The sequence below is a fragment of the Cavia porcellus genome, unplaced genomic scaffold (assembly GCF_034190915.1).
Source record: "Cavia porcellus strain 051 isolate PalLab524CR breed Dunkin Hartley unplaced genomic scaffold, mCavPor4.1 scaffold_2, whole genome shotgun sequence".
Taxonomy (NCBI): domain Eukaryota; kingdom Metazoa; phylum Chordata; class Mammalia; order Rodentia; family Caviidae; genus Cavia; species Cavia porcellus.
This window is the reverse complement of record NW_026947485.1, coordinates 16,725,356-16,743,164: the sequence shown is the minus strand read 5'-3', so window position 1 is coordinate 16,743,164 and position 17,809 is coordinate 16,725,356. Positions and strand designations below refer to the sequence as shown.

The window sequence follows — 17,809 nt, the reverse complement described above, 5'->3', positions numbered from 1 at the left end:
AATGCACAATTTATTGACTTAAGTGTACGGTACAATGGCCTTACTTATATTCATAATGAATGCAAACATCACTACTGTGTTTCCACAACCTTTACAGCATCTCAAACAGATACCATATTGCATGCCCATTAAGAATAACTTTATTCTCCTCAGCCCCTGGTAACTTGTTTCTCTATGAACTTGAGGATTTTAAGTCTTTCTTTATAAGTGAGATCGTATTATGTATTTCCTTTTGTATCTGGCTCTTTTACTCAACATGATGTTTTTAAAGTTCATGTCTGTAAGTATCACGCATCAGAATTGCAGCCCTTTCTCATGGATGAATAATATACCGTGTGTGTTTATCTATTTATGTGTTAATAAACACTTGACCTGCTTCCACATTTCAGCTATCATGAATGGTGCTGCTGTGAACGCTGGTGTATGAGTATCTGTTTTCAGTTTTGGGGAGGGTATGTATCTAGAGTAGAATTGCTAAGCCATTTTTCCAGGTAATCTAACTTTCTAAGGAACTTCCAAAGGACCTTCATAGCAACTATATCATTTTTACATTCCTGTCAGCAAGGCACAGGGTCCCAGTTTTTCAGTGTCTTGACCAACACTTGCTATTTTCTGCTTTTTGATTATAGTGCTCTCTTATAGATAGATATAAACTGGTATCTCATTTTGATTTGGTTTTGTATAATGACCAATGATGTAAAAAATATGGGCTTTTCCACTGTCATTTACATCTTGCAGTTGCCAGCACTTCACTGTAATATCTTCAGATTTTATTAGTTACTTTCTCGTTTCTTTAAAATTAACGGTTAAACAATAATAAGTTTATCAAGATTAAAATGCATAGTTTGAAAGCACTTTCAGTAAAGTATGAATGGCTAAGATCTAGCCTTCTTCCAAACTGTTTTCCTGAAAATGCACTTACATAACATACAAATAATTTTCATACCTGTTTAACACCTGCTCAGATTCAGGACCAAAGAGCACTGTTTGAATTTAAAATCCACTGCTTGAACTTATGATCTGTGTTTCCTATTTTGCACATTCTGTACATTTTGTTGATAAAGACTCGGTGTCTTTTTCTGTATAGTACATCTTGTTCATGCAGTACTAGAGTTTTTTCTGACCGTACTGTACAGTACAATAATGTAGTTTTGTGTTCTGTTACATGTCACAATACTGCATGTGAGAGTTACGCACATAAAAGCAAAATCATCAAGTTGGAGCTCCTTTGACCATTTCTTTGCTCTGGATCTTATAATGCATGTACTTACATACAGTTCCTCATTTAGTGACCAGTTCATTTAGCAACCTAGTCACAGGAACTGACTTAATCATTAAATGAGAATGTCTGCATACATATTATTCTATAAAATATTCATGATTTCCTTAATCTTTATACTGGCTAACCTTATCATTATTTTGTAATCTGCAGCCTTGGGTTGGGGAGGTTACACTGTCAAATCTAGGGAATCTACTGTAGCCTAAAACCCCATAAAACAGTAAATGTTTCCAATGCATGTGCATATCATATTAATCAAAGTAAGTATCACAAAAGCTGACATCCCCTAAGCATTACTATACCCATAACATTAGTTTCGGCCAGCTGACTATAGCTGGATGGCAGCTTTAGAGATTTAACCTACATTTTTTTATACCTGGTTAATAAAACAAACTTAAACTGCTTTGGTTTCATTTTGTGTCATCTAACACAGAAAGGTGGTTTTTAAATAATTAACTCAATAACTGCTATTAAGATATGATGAGTCAGAAAGTTCTTGTTTATTGTGCCATACCCCCAAAATAAAGTTATAAGGATAATCTCAAGATCTTATCATCATTTAGAAATTTCTGGCAATGTATCAATTGATTAAAGGTTAGTAATACAAATGCAAATATTGTGGGTGCTTGTACAGTGCACAGAAGAATCCACACATTGATTCCATCAGACTGTCCCTTTAGAGGGTGAGAAACTTCTACAATATATGAGATCACTAAACACAAGGAACTGTGCAACAAAACCATTCCATATATCTCTCCTACGAGGCCTGTGAGCAGGAGGACACGTGTTATTACACATAATTAACTATATAAAATAAAGATGAATTACTCTTAAATAGTTGAATGCTCTGGAACTCATGTAGAGATTCTGTGCCTTTATCTGAGTCTGGATTGTGGGTCATTTTCCCAGTGTAACACCCCTACGGCGAGAGAGCATGCCTACCACAACATCCAATTATTTATGTAGCCCCTGTGGAAACTTAACACTCATTCTACAAAATAATAAGCGTTTTCCAGGAGAATTTTATCCAGATTAGACGTCAACAGGTCTGAAATGCCTACAAGACATTTTGCTTCCTCATATCACATATTATATACAAGTTAGCTTTGTATAGCAAGAAGACCTGGTGTCTCCCTGGTCACCACACAACTATTGTGAATGACAGTAATTTGCCTGCACCTTATCACTTTTTGATAACTGGAAAGATAACTGCCATGTCCCAGATGTGCCCGTGTGAATCACAGCTGGCTAAAGCCAAAAGTGGCACTGGAGACCAGTCCAGATGTAAAAAATAAGGAAACTAAAGGTCCAGAGGTTAATGATTTGCCCCATATCTCAGAATAGATAGTTAGAAAGCTGAATTGAAGTTATTCATGATAATTAAATGGATTATTGCATGTATATGGCAATTGCATGAAACAATAAATGTTTTAGGCAAGAAATAATTCCAAGTAGTGGCAGGTATGAGTTACATTACCACTAGCCAGTGTTCCTGTCACTTAGAAGCCCTAGAGATCCCTTAATCAAAACCTACATTTATAGATGAAAACCTAAAGTTACAGTAACTGGAATAAGTACTGAGCTCTCCTTTTTCTTTGGGAAAAAAAGGCATTTCATGTTTTTAAACCCTTTATCAATTATAAACGACTTCAAAATGAAATTGGTAGAAGTGAAAGTTGAGGTCAGCAATTACCGTGCAGTGGCTTTGAGGGGCTGCTGTCATTGTTTTATTTTTTTAATTTTTATTTTTATTAGTCGATGTTTACAGCACATAATGACTACAGTCACCATGGGCAGTTGGTGTGTGTGGACACAACACATCTTAATTCTGTTTATGTCCACGTCCCCTTCCCTTGATCACCCTCCTTCCACCACTGAGAACCATGTGGCTTAATGATTTTTGTGGGCATTTTGATTTATGTTTGGCGTAGCATAATGAAAGAATGGAAAAGTGGCTGTTTCGTGCCTAAAACTAAAGGTCAGGACTCAAATCCAGTGAAAAGACGTGGTAAGCTTCTGCCATTGAAAAGGACTTTTTCAAGAAATACACTGTGAGATGCAGGGTGAAGGTACTGCCATTCTGGGTGCAGGTGTCTCAGGATAGTACTGAGCATTGCACTTTGACAGCTAACGTAATTATGACCTGAACTGCTCATACAAGCTGGCATGATCCAAAACAGTAAGATTATACATCAGCAAAGTAAAACTACAAATGTCCCCTAACTTACCGAAACTGATGACCTTTATGCCTTGAGGTATTTTTCCAGACTAACTTTACTATATTTAAGGTCTGGGTTGTTGTCAGATCAATACTGGTTAAATAGAACTTTCATAATGTAGTCTCTATTTTCAGAATCCTTCATATCCTTCCCCTGTGTATGGAATAAACTTTTTTGGCTTTTTCTTGCTGCATTATCTCAAAATTCTATACTGCTAATACATTTCCTTGCAGTAAGTCTTCTCTGTCAAGATGCTAGTGATTAATAAGCTTATCTGACATTAGAGGAGCTTCACTTCTCAGAAAGAACATGGTCAGACATAATACACCATTTACTACCCTATTAAGATCATAGTGGATATCTGTACTTGTCTTTTCTTCTAAAACCCTAAGATTACTGAAAACTGCAAAATAATAATATATATATGTTTGTGTATGTGTTTAAATTTTTCCCCAAACTTCTTTAACAGGCTATTTTAGACTCACCCAATCCCCACATTAAATTCTAGAACCACTGACAGCTGAGGGAATCAATTTCCCCACACACAATTAAGGACAAAAATAATTAGAGGAAGCTCTGTTCAGAAAGAAGGGGAAATATATTGAAAATTACTGTTTCTGTTCTATGCTAGGAAGAACTAAATCACAACTGTATTCTACACCTACCAAAGAACATAAAAATTTGAATCCCCACTTTGTCCTCAAAAGCGTGCCAGTTACTCGTACAATACAATCGCCACTTGTGTAAACAATACGGGCTTCCAAGGGTGTGTGTGGGAGGAGTCACCATCACCAACGAGCCGAGCCGTGCACCTAGTTGGACCTGACAGCAGTTTACTTTGGAGTCCAAGTGTATGTGTGTGGATGAAACTTACGTGTCCAAGGTCCACGATGAAGCAGTCACCCTTGTTGAAACTGTCCCAGCTGAGGGAAACTTCCGTGGCCCTGACCACTCTGCGTCCCTTCACATGCAGGAGCCTCTGGGCGGACAGGTCATTGGTGAGAACATGGTTGAGTCCCGATGCCACACCTCCAGCCTGACCAGGGCAGGAAGACAGAACAGAGAGCACAACCATGAGGTTGTTTCCATGTCAGGAAACAGCTGTCCATGCCACAGCTGTGCACCACCATAAAACATCCAGCATAAAACAGCCACCCATGTGCACATGACAACTTAAAACATCACGAGAGAATTCCTTGGTAGATCAACAGGGTTGTTTCTGTGTTCTTTATTTGGTCTCTTTCTTTTAGCATTTCAATTTCAAACAGTGAGGACTTTCAACAAAGAAAACCCTGATGTAGCAACAGAAGAGAAAAGCCCATAGTTCTGGCCTTGTGGGAACTGGTGATTCACAAAAATTGAATCAGTGAGAAGGCAGACAAGAATTCCAGGGAAGAAGAGGTTGGGAGGCTAGAAAATCAGAGGTAACAAGCACAGATGTCAGCAGCACAGGACAGGGCACCCCGCATTCCCAGTGTCACACTTAGGACAGAGAAGGTGCCGTGGAGATCCAAAGATTGCTCTTATGTATGGTCTTTGGTTTTGCATGTATCAACTACATCTGCTTGCATCATCTGCAAACATATTTTGCCTTTTCATTTGTTTCTAACTAAATTTTAGGAACTATATCTTTACTTGCATAATTAATTATAGGGTACTTTGCATAATTAAGAGGCCGTATAAACAAAACCCTGTTATTCATAGACCAAAGACCTTCTACAATAATGGTAAGAGAAATTAATGATATTCAGTAATCTATAAAATAGTTTGACTTTCAAGCTTATTCAAAATAGGTACAGTGAATCCAAAATAATGGTTTAAACTACATGTGTAAACGTGAACACATTTTTCAATTTTACCTTGTCTGAATTTCTATGTTATCCAGGAAAAGATATCCACAAATAGAATGAATTAAATATTGATACAGGACAGTTCTAACTTCAATTTTCAAGAAATACAGACACTTGTCATTTAAGGTCCTAGTTACATTCTTGCAACTGGGTCACTAAATCAGTTGGTCACCAAATGAGGAACTGTAGATAGTATGTTCAGGACAAGATTCAGAACAAAGCAATGGTCAAAGGTAACTCCAACTTGATGACTTGGCTCTTATTTGTGTAACTCTCACATGCAGTACTATAATGTATAAAGAACATAAAAGTATAATACTATACTTGTGCTGTATAGTACAATCAGCAAAAATCACAGTACTGTATAAACAAGGTGCACTGCACCAAAAGAAAAAAAAAAGATATTGAGGCTTTATAACCAAGACATACAGAACTGTACAAAGCAAAGATGGGCGTAAGTCCAAATAGTGCTTCATAAGTCCTTAACAGCAAACCTTTGTTGTAAGTCATTAAGTGAGAGATATCTGTATATATATAATTTCCCAGACCATGGTTTTGCAAAGATTACCACACTTCTTTATTCTTTGCAAGAGCAGTGGTTAAACAGATAGATCATGAAGTGAGGCATGTCTGTACATAACTTCCCAGGTCATAGTTTTGCAAAGATTACCACTTTATTCTTTGAATAAAGTATTATTTATTCTTTGAATAAAGTAAGTATTATGCAATAAAATAAATGTAAGTTTTCATCTATACACTACTGTTTGGGGCCATTTTATTTTTAAATTAACAGAAATACATATTGTGATCTGATTTTTAAAAAACAGTAAATAGTGTCATATGAAAGGTTATAAAATACAGAGTACACTTAACTTTTCAGTTAGTCACATACATATAACCAGAGTGATACATAGTCTGAAAAATTAACATTATTGTAAAAGTAATCTTGTCTCTAATACTTAATGCCAAAATACACAAAGGAAAAACTACCTATTCCATAAATGTCGGCATCAGACAAGAAATATTTGTTCCATAAATATTCTGTGAATTAACACTAGAAATGTCCAGCCTTTCTCTGCTTTCACAAGGCAAAATCACAGCAAAGTGGATCACCTTGGAAACCATAAATAAGGTTTGCCAGCTCATGCTCACTGTCTACAATGCTAATTAAAGGCAAGATCTCATTGAGCTTGAGAAGAGTGTATCAGAAAGAAAGTTAAGGGAGGGTATATGGTTCAGCGGCACAGCACTTGCCTGGCAAGTGCAAGGTCCTGAGTTTGATTCCTGGAATCAAAAAAATTTAACGTAAGAGAGCAGGGTAAGTAGCAGTCCACTATAACCACACCCCAAGCTCCCAAAGATCTCAGAGAGAAATGGCAGACAACCAACCAAAATGAGGCAGGAAGATGATCTTAGTATTTCCTGTCTGAATCTTAGCATTCGGCAACTCATAATGATTTTCACAAACGTGCTAGTGACAGATTTTGTCAAATTTTGTCCATTCCAAATAAACTGATACAGAGAGTAAAGTTAAAACTAAAATCTTGTCCTGACATATGAATCATTATTAATATTAAGAGCACCACAGAATAATGATTACCAATGTAGGCCCTGGAGCAGATGGTCTCTGGGTCACACACTAGCCCTAAGCCCTGGTAAGTTACAGTAAGTGGCCTCTCCAAGCCTTATTTATCTTAAAAGAGTGGTAATGATGCTAACTGAACCATATGAATGTTTACATTAAGTGAGATAATATAATGATGTCATTAACATATTCCCATAAGCTTGAAGCTAATACACGTATTGGGATGAATGCAGTATAATATTTGCATCTTTCCTATATTGGGTAGAAAATTATCTCTGCCACCACATTTTCTCTTAAGTAATGCTGCAACCACACTGGCATCTGTTTTGTGTCACTAGCGATAAGACAGCCAAGTGATTATCTTGCTATAAATTTAATCTCCGTTGCCAAATATCCTCTTTCAGAAAAATGTTGATTTGCGGTGATCTTAATGTCAGTAATTAGGATATAATCCTCCAAAAACTGTGAAATTACTACTTCTCGTGTCTGGTCTTTAATATGCATGCAGAAGTTTGATTTCAAAGGTCCTGTTAATAGCCAGCAGGATTAACAATATGCCCTTGGGGGCTGGGGAGTTAGCTCAGTGGCATAAGAGCCTGCCTTGCAAGCAGGCAGTTCTGAGTTTGATCCCCGGTACCGATGAAAAGGAAAAAGACAAAAAAAAAAAATATATATATATATATATATATATATATATATATATATGCCCTTATTGATTCTGTACTGTATATATCTTTTGGTATTTAATTTGATCTTTAATCCTTATAATAGCTGTTAATCTTACCCATTATACACTTGAGGAAATCAAGACAGAAAGAATCTGCCTTAAGGCAAAGAAGTCAGATACAGAAAAAAGGGACCCTAAGTAGGACTAAGTAGTTGCCACAGCAACTACTCTCAAGTAACAATCTGTCCTTTCATGTTTAAAATGTTAGATTCATTCACATGAAGGGAGTTTTTGGATCATTTCTCATAAACCAGAGGGACTCATGTGAATGGAATAAGAGGACAGGGAATAGTCCCATGTTTATATCCTGGTATGAGATAAGGATTTCCAGAGAGGAAACAGAACTTACAGCTGTTTTGCCCTGATCTCAAAGGAACTGCAAAGTAGTCAACCAAGGATCCGACAGATAAAAGTACAAACGAACCAGGCCTATTAGTAGGCAAGTGAGTAAGCCGTGGGAATCCAGTTTAGCTGTGAGGTTCCGGGTGCTGGCGGGGTGGGAAGTGGGGTGTGCACAGCACCTGTTGAGCAGGCTGGGGTCTGGAGAGCTGCCGGGAGGGTATTCCTCAAGCTCACACCAACACCTGAACCAGCAGGGGAGGCCCTAGGGGAGGGCAGCCAGTCTGTGATGCTTGAAGAGGACTCCGGAAAACCAATTCTCCTTTACTTAAAGGGATAGAACCATCTAGTCATTAATGTTTGTTGTGTGTGTGTGTATTGGGGTCTGTGCGGTTGAACCCCACATATGTTCAGCTCAGTGGTTTCCTTTGTGTCTGTGTTACACTGCCGGGTAATATGCGTATAGTTCTTTGTAGGACCTGAAATTATAGTTGCCATAAATGCTGTGCTAAGGTACCCCAGAGAGGCTGAGATTCTGAAAGCTTGGCTTACTGGCAGCAAATTCAGAGATTCACTAGAATAGCAAAAATGAAAACGCTAAGAATTCAGTAAACAATGTTAATCGTTATTTAATAATCTAATTGTAATCTAAAGAGCAAAAATAAAAGGAAACAGGGAGATAGATAGAACTTTTCCAAATGGGAGGAGATCAAGGATGGAGAGAAGGAGAAGAAAGGGAAGAGCACAGAAAAAAACCCTAATCTGTGTCACATCCATGTACCAGCTCCCCAAGACTAATGTAACCATTATGTACTACAAACTGGCTAGCAAAAAGCTTGAAATTTCTAAAGTATTTAAAAAATGCTAACCACTAAAATAAGCTTACAATATATTAAAGGGTTTTCTCGTGAAGACAAACCAAGCACTAGTTTATCAAAATAAATTAAGCCTGCATGGTTCACACACACCATGGACTCCAAACACTTACTGAGCACCTACTGCGTCTCCAACAGACAGTGGGGATGGAGCAGCGAACAAAGCAGATCCAAAAAGACAGGAACAGCAAAAAGAAGCCCCCAAGACCCCCTCACTGAACTTGCATTCTCTGAAGACACCACGAGGGTAGGCTGGGAGAAACTGACACTGTCACAAGGAGAGTCCGAGAACAGTGCTCACCTTGTACTTCAGGCCTCCTTTGAAGTATCCCACAAAATCAGTGGACTCGAAGCCCTGGAGCTCCCTGCTCTGCACCGGCTTGCCCCCCAGGAAGTCATCCATCTGGACGGTGAAGATGGCAGCCGCTGTGCTCTCATCCTGGGAACACTCTTTTCCTACCGGGAGCAAATGACAGCACTTCAGTTAGCAGGCAAGCAACAGTATTAAGACAGAATTCTTGACATTAAGGAAATCAGAAACAGTCTCTTCGACTGTGTATCACTACAACAAACAGTCCTCTGTAAAATCTCTTCCAAAAGAAACAGCATAAAACATAAAATATTATTTGACAAATAACTAAACCCTTGGTGTTATTCCTGCATTTTCCAATTCCTTTAAAAAATTTTTTTACAGAAACTCTGCTGTCTGATTACGCTTGAGAAGATACAATAATATACTAAGATTTAGGAAAGTATCACTTGGTAGAGTCAATAACCTGGATAGGAAAATATTTTGGAATTGTCTTAGCCATTATTATCATTAAACACTAGGCTTCTTCTAATAATTCATTGTGTTAGTATGGGTCATAATCAAAAACCAGAAAATTAAGTGGTTTTTAAAATAGGAAATGAACTTTTTAATTTATACTCATTTTTTAGTCTGTTCCCATTTTACTGTCTTATTACTTTCGTTTGATCAGAAGGAAACAGGAGTGGAGGAGATAGTACAACATATAACGAATGTTAATGTACCTGTTACTGTCCCGGGAACTTAGCACATTAATATACACTTGATTTTCACTATTCTGAAACACATCCTACCCAGGCAACCTCACTGAGTGGAATAAGATGTTCTAGGAATCAATGTCTGTGGCATACAGGCGGGGGCAAGACAATCCCAAGAACCAGATTTTATCCAGTTTCATTTGAAAACCTTCATAAGCCAGGCATGGCAGGGAACACCTCTAATTCTAGCAGTCAAGAGGATCGCTATGAGTTCAAGGTCAGCCTGGAATACACAGCAAGACCCTATCTCAAAAAGAAAACAAAAAACCAAAAAATGCTTCAAAACCTTCGCTATCTCCAAACTGCACAAAAGCCACAAAGCATTCATTGTTTAATAGCTCAATGTCCTGTTAGTGCCTGGTCATGGGCACACGCCGTGCTAGTGTCTCACACTAGTGGTTTGCAAGCAACCTCATGCAGCAGAACCTGTTTTCTACCATAGTACATGGCTTAGAAGAGCTGAGTCATTTTTCTGAGACTCCAAGGTGACCTGTGGCAGAAAAGGACCAGGACGCAGGCTTGTGTGAAGGTAAAGAGCTGGCTCTTAAGGAGGCACATTAGTAGATTAATTTTTTAAACTACAACTCTCATTAGTAGTAAAGTTGTGTGGTAACCAGGATATATTCATTAACACAGAATAACTGATGCATAAACATTTAGACACTGTAATGATAAAATAGTTCACCTAAACAACTCCAAGGAAGTATTCCCCCAAACTTAAAAATCAGTGAGCTACAGTAAAGAAAGACTTCTGTTTCTTCACAATTCGCCTCTCACACTCAAAGGTGACTTGTGCAGCAAAGATCTCAAGCAACATTTCAGCAAAGAATACTAAACATGAGAACAATTTTGTCAGTTTCTTGATCAAAGCTAACACCAAAAATACATAATTTTGGACAGAAATGCTTTGACAGGACTTTAAATCAAGGCTATTAACAAAGGTGTTGAGGATAACATATTTGCTTTAAATATCATCACCTGACTGACTACAAGTTGGGCCACTGAGTGTATCTCCAGCCCTGAAACCCAAATTCTTTTATGTAGATGAAAATAGATCAGCATAAAGTTAATGAATGAACTGGAAATAAATTCAGTTATACTCCCATTTGCTGATGTTTATATATTTTGTTAGCCCAGTATGGATAAGCCACAGTTCTTGCCCAAGAGGAGTTGAAAGACCTTAATGAAGCCAAAGTCAGTCTTTGGATGTGAAAATTATCATCAAATTCTGCTGCATCATGATGAAACTCTACCAATTCTTCAGAAACATACGAACTCTGTATGAATTCTGCTTATGACTTTCTGTGGTTTTTCCCCTGTGAATTCTACTTACGACTTCATTTGTTGTTTTCCTAAGCTGATTTTACTGGCTACACTGTGTTATGTTGTATTATTTTATATCTGGCTATGTTGTTACACTTGTACATATACCCTAAACCTCATAAAATTGTTTGGGGCATGTGATAGCTTTGTATACAAAGCACAGATGAAAAAAGAGCTTTAAAACTAAGTCACTCCAGGATAATCAACACTTTAGGAATAAGAGAACATTTCCAACTTCGTAAGTAGCATCTACAAAGAATACAGAGCTAATATAACACTTACATATCTTTCTCACAAGATCAAGAACAGTAGGAAGCATGTCCACACTCACCATTCTTACTGAGCTAGTACAGGAAATTCTAACCACCACAGTAAGGTAAGAAAAGAAACAAAAAGCATGCAGGTTGGAAATGAAGAAATAAAAAACTGTCTCAATTTAGTGATCACAGGTTTATTCGCAAAGTAAACTTTAAGGAACCTACAAAAAAACCCTCCTGGAATTAACAAGTACATTCAGCAAGGATACAAGATAGAACAATAATAAAAATTGGTCACACGTCTATATAGAAACGATGAAGATACAGAAACTAAAATTTAAAATGCTATTTTTAATCGCTCTAAAGAAAATGAATTACTCGCTGGGCATGGTGGCTCACGCCTGTAAGCCCAGCACTCAGGAGGCTGAGGCAGGAGGATCATTGTGAGTTCGAGGCCAGCCTGGGCTACAAAGTGAACTCGAGGCCAGCCTGAACTGCATAGTGAGACCCTGTCTCAAAAAGACAAAAAAAAGAAAAGAAAATGAATTACTCAGGCATATATTCACCAAAACATACATAGGACCCATTGCTGAAAATTTCAAACTGGTGATGGAAAGAATCAGAGAAAGACCTACATAAATGTAAAGCACAATGTCCCTGTATTGGAAGAAATTCAACCTAAGAATGAGGTCAGTTCTTACCAATTGATCTATAGTCTTAATGCTATTCTTATTTAAATCATAAGAAGCCTTACCATACACATATGTAAGACATATACGTATAATTATGAAATATAGATGAAAAGGCACAGGCCCTGGTATGGTAAAATAGTCTGGACACAGAACCCTTGGGAAAGGAAACTCTCTCTACCTAGAATGAAGGTTTCCTATTGGTAAACAGACATACAGGTCAACACTCTCACGTCCCCTTATAATGGCATCTTATAAAACTGTGGTCTGATTTAGTATTCTAAGGTATACTAAGTTAGAAGTGCACATGTATACTTTCGCATAGAATCTCACAGTGAGGATATTCACGTTGATAAAATCCAGGTCTCTTGTTCACAGTTCTCTTTTACATGTACTCACTGATGTTTTTGTGTGCATTTTATTGTGCAAAATCTTACCTCCTGTACAAATGCATGACTCTGCCTTAGATGAAGTCAGGATACTGTCAAGTTCCATCACCCAAAAGATTGCTCACGTTCTCCCTTTAACGCTCCACCTGCCTCCTAATTGTGCCTCCTATTCGCCCTATCTCTAACCTCTGGCAACAAATCTGAAGTTTTCTCATTTCAAAACTATTGTAGAGATGGAATCCTATAACACACAACCTTTTAGCCCTTTTCCAAAGCCTAGCATAATTCTCTGGAGATTCATCCTAAATGGAACCCAGTAGCTTGATCCTCTTTATTGCTGGGTAATATTTCCTGGAAGAGATAGATCACAAGTTGTCAAACCAGTCACCAGTTGAAAGAGTATTCGATTCTAGTTTTTGGCTACTCAAATAAACTCACTATGCACAATTATGCATAGATTTTTTGCATGGAATGAATTATCATGAATGCAATTTATGGGTCACATGGCAGTTGCATGTTGAATTTTGTCTTTTTTGTTGTTGTTTTTGAGACAGGGTCTAACTATGAGGTTTAAACTGGTCTTGAACTCACTATGGCCTCAAATCCATGGTGCTTCTCCTGCCTCACCCTCCCTCGTGTTAGAATTACAGGAGTGTGGCTCCACGCCTGACCACATGCTTACTTTTGGAGGAACTGCCAAACCCTTTTCCAGGTGCTCTGCCAGGTTACCTCCACCTCAGCCCCTCAGCCCAGCAATGCTAGCTACCCAGTTTCTCAGGAGCCTTCCCGAGTTCCTTGTGTTGTTTACCATAATCAATTCCCAGCACCTTGCTCAGGCTTAACCAGGCTAGTCCTAATACATGTGCATGTTGCTTTAAAAACCGTATTTATATAAAGTGTAAAACTGGTGAGGAGAAGGACCGGGGAGGTGTTTGCAGCACAGACCAGGGACGTGGCAGGGACCCACTTCTGACTATTTCCCCTCACAAAATGGAAGGAACCAGAAGCAGAAGGTGAATGCATTTAAATTCCTAGGTACCAAGCTGAGCTCCTTTTTTTAAGGGTTGATGCAAAAACTTTTGCATTATACACAACAAATTCTTACTTTCCGTGCACTGAAACATGCAATGTCAACGCAAGGTGGTGTGTGGAAAGATCTGAGGTAGGCAATGAGGTCACAGACACGGGAGAGAGACCCAGAAAGGTGCCCCCCCCCCCGTTCTCTCTCACTTTGGGGCCCACTTCCTGTTCCCCTTTTTGTCTCCTCTTTTGCCTGTTTCCTCACTTCTGTGCTGTGTGTTTGCCTTTTCCACTTGACTCCAGCTTTACTGCTCCTCCTTTGATTGATTTCCAGATTTCTTTTCATCAAATGCGTCCTCCCCCTGAACTTTCAGTTCTCTCCCCTGGAATGTGTCGCCAGCCCTCTCTCTCATTAATCCTCATGAATTTATCTAAATTCTTAGAGGAGACTCTTAGACGGCATGTTGCTTAGGGAACGGAAGCAGGCAGTGCTGGACGACTCTCTCTTCCGATCCTGCAGGCTGTGCAGGTGATTTTCTCTTGCCCACAGGGGCCTTGTCCCCATTTCCATCCAGGCTCCTCATTCTCTCGCATGTTTTTCACACGCTCCTGGCATTCTCCAGGGTTCCCTCGCACCAGTATCTCCTGGCACCACTCAGATGGTGAATTCTCAGGAACGTCCCATCAAATATTCATCTCCCAAAATGCCTCCCACAGCACTATTTTGTTTTGAAATAGGTGAGTACTGAACGAGAGTTCGAGTGATTCTGCAAACCCCACCAAGCATGGTGGGCACTCACGTGTGTAAGAAAAATTCTACCCACTCGTAGAATTACAGATGTGTGCTCAAAGCCTTTTTCCAGTCTCCCGACAAAGTCAAAGTTAATTGCTGTGTACATATGTCTTTCACATTTTAATTCCCCCCAATGGCAAACAATGGCCCTTCCGGGACTTCTGCACCTCCAGACCCGCTTTCGGGATGGAGACCGAGGCTGCCTCAGGCATTCAAGCACACAGAACGCACACTGAGATTCTGCCTTTCTTTGGACCGCTGTGCACTGGAATGCACTAGCACAGAGACACCGCAGCGGGAAACCAGACTGTTTCACAATCAGCCGCAGCCTGCTGCTCATCACCTCCCGCAAGCATCACACTGAACACTGCGGTTCAAACTGCTATCTTCCTGTGATTCTTTCTCACGGGCGCCCGCCGGCTCCGGGGTGTTTGCAAAGGCTCAGAAAGTGGCTTCTCAGTGTTCTCCACTTGTTGACTATCTTCAATAAAAACGTCAGTTTTCAGACACGAACTCTGGCTGCCCGTGGTTGCGCGTGCTTTCCTCTGAACCCAAGAATAAAACTACAGAAACCCAAGCAGAAAAGAGGCCAGCCAGATGCAGAAGAAGGCACTCTGGCGCGGATAATCGGCGGGCTGTCAGCGGTGCGCGCCCACTGGCACCAGACGCACGGGAGGGCAGGGTGGACGCAGGGTGTTTACCAGAAGAGCGCGAGGCGGAGCAGCGGGACACACAGGCCCACTGTCCACCCAGCCTGGCGCGAAGGCAGCCGGTGTTAATTACCACCGTCCACACCAGGTCCCTGGTAAAACAGACTAATAAGTTAATGTAAACAGCGGCCTGTCTAAATAGCTCACCCACAGAAAGTTATTCATGTAACTAAAATCTCCTTTGCGCCCTGCTCAGCCAGGACTGTTATGCAGGAAGAAACTGGATTTTAAACAACCCGGACAACTGACCCCCGAAATTTAGAGAAATACAAGCACACACGGGACAGCCGGACGCCCGACAGCTGAGGCAGATGCGCGCAGATTTGTCCTACTCCCCTCCGCCCTAGCGAACCAGGACTGAACCTGCCCGCAGGGGAGCGAGCTGGGCCAGCAGGAGGAGGGGTCCCGAGGCGGCGCCCCGGGAATGAGAGGGGTTCGAAGGCGGGGAGGTGGCCAGGGCAAAAAGCCCTTGGAACCCACGCGAAAGCCTTGACCCAGGGCGAAGCCAGCAGGCAGGGGCCTCTCCACACCCGCCTGCCGCGGGTCCGCGGCCAGCAAAGGGAGCTGCTGCGATCTGAGGGTCTGCACGCCCCTCCGGCGCAGAGCCTGCAAATCCCTGCAATCCCGGCCGCCGGGCGCCGCTTACCCAGCCAGAAGTGCAGGCGGTAGACGAAGCCCCGGCTGGCGCGCGCGGTGTGCAGCACCAGGTAGGCGTCTCCCACGAAGAAGTCGCCGTGCGCGCCCTCGGGCACCGGGACCAGCTCCAGCTTCTCGATCCTCCAGACCTGCAGCCCCGGCTGCTGGCCCGCGCGGGCGAACTCGGGGTGGTACAGCTCTTGGGCCATGCTCCCGCTGCGGCGCCCGATGCCCAGACCTCCACGCCCCAAGCCCGGCGGAATCCAGACGGGCTGGAGGGAGCCGGTGCGCGGCGGTTTTATAGGGCTCCACTCGGGGAGGCGGGGCTCGGAGCGGAGGGGCCGGTGCCCGGACAGGCGTAGCCGGAGGAGTCGGCGGTTCAACCTGGAGCACAGCGCTGCGCGAAGCTCCACGCCCTCACGCCCTCGCGGGCAGAAGAGGAACTGGCGCCCGGAATCTGGGGCTCTGGAGGGGGTGCAAGGAAACGCCTGGAAAAGACCTTTTTCTATCGCGGTTCAATGCACACATCAGCCGCTCCCGCTAATCTAGTGACCTCTGGGTCTCCGAGGCACAGGGTACCCCCGAGTGGTGAGGGAAGAGCACCCCGGCTCCGCAGCGTGGACCCAGCGCTGCGCCTGGAGGAGCGAATGCAGAAAGGATCAAGGCCGGTAGCAACCCCTGCTTTTAGGACGCGAAGCCACTGAGTCTCTTTGATGTGCGTCGTTTTAAAATTCCCAGTCATCAAGGTCGCTGTTTCACTGGTCAGTCTCATCTCCTGATGACCCGAAGTTCTACAGCTTGAGCTTCTCATTTTGAAAATAGCAAGCCCATCAGCAGGGCAGAAGCCTGGGCACGGTGGCGCACGCTTGTAACCCCAGCTCTTGGGAGGCTGAGGAAGGCGGATCATTAGATCACACATTCGAGACTGACCTAGGCAATTTAGCGACATCCTGTCTCAAAATAAAAACTAAAAAGGGTGGTGATGTAGCTGTTGCAAAGACCCCGAGTTCAATCCCCAGTCCGGAGAAAAACAAAAACAAAAGGCATATCAGGTTTCTTGGAAAGGATAAAACCTGAAAAAACTACCCTACCCCTGGGGACACAGCCCTGCAAATTGCCCTGGAGTTCAGGAGCTAGGGTTAAGTTCCATGCCACCTGCCTCCTTTGGCCAAGAAAGTTTCTGGAAAAAAACAGCAGCCACCCTCCTGGGAGCTGTCAGGCAGGCTGTTTCCAGCTGAGCCTGCGTGTGTGGCTGTCTTCTCTGAATCACCTGGTTCAAGGCACTAATTTTCTCATTGTCTTACCTACAATTTTTCTTTTGCAGTATGGGCAAAACACTTTAGAATGCAGATGGAAAGTTACTCTTCGTTTTGCATTCATTTGACAGAAATTGGTACAGGACTCTCTGGTCAGTGAAAACAATAAATCACAGAGAAAGTGAAGAAAGCTGATTGTAATGCATATAAAATTTCTTGCACTCTGTTTCCCAAATTGCAAGAATCCTGAGAGGGTCACTAATAAGGTCACAAACAGATTTATTCCTTAATTATCTTTTAAAATAGGTCATATATGACCATATTAAAAATGCAATATTACAAAAATGTGTGCAACAATAATGTATCTGCATTTCACACTGCCACCAGGTCCCCTCCCTGAAGGCACCTAGGTCACCAGTGTCTTGTGCATTTTTCCAGATATTCTTTCATGAACAAGAATATAAGTAATATAGTGATTTTTAACAGACATGTTAAGCTACACTCTTGAGTGTGTGTGAGTTAGCTAAGATCCCCATAAGCTTGTGGCTTCAAACTTTAGCTCAAGAGAATATAACATACTCTTAGGGTGCTGATAACGTCTTGGGCCCATGTAGAGTTCAAACCATTGGTGAGGAGTTAGAGAAACCACAAGGTTGCAAAACAAACTAAATAGAGAAACCTATCTCAGGAGTAAACAGGGACCTACTGCTCCCTGTTGTAGATAAACACAGCCCATTTGATTTGTGCAAAAACAATAGTCAGAGATGACTATAGGGATAGAAAAAGAGATAGAACCC

General features: G+C 41.4%; 1 protein-coding gene across 1 annotated transcript in view; it reads right to left on the bottom strand.

Moving 5' to 3' along the window:
* Positions 1-16,052, bottom strand: part of Scin (scinderin) — an 83,530-nt gene extending 67,478 nt beyond the window's left edge. The window contains exons 1-3 of the mRNA XM_003469864.4: positions 15,767-16,052; positions 9,176-9,330; positions 4,373-4,534 (exon numbers count right to left, since the gene is read on the bottom strand). Coding sequence (XP_003469912.2) covers positions 4,373-4,534; positions 9,176-9,330; positions 15,767-15,965 — 516 coding nt within the window. The 5' untranslated portion in view covers positions 15,966-16,052. The remainder of the gene's footprint in view (positions 1-4,372; positions 4,535-9,175; positions 9,331-15,766) is intronic.
* Positions 16,053-17,809: the final 1,757 nt, after the last annotated feature.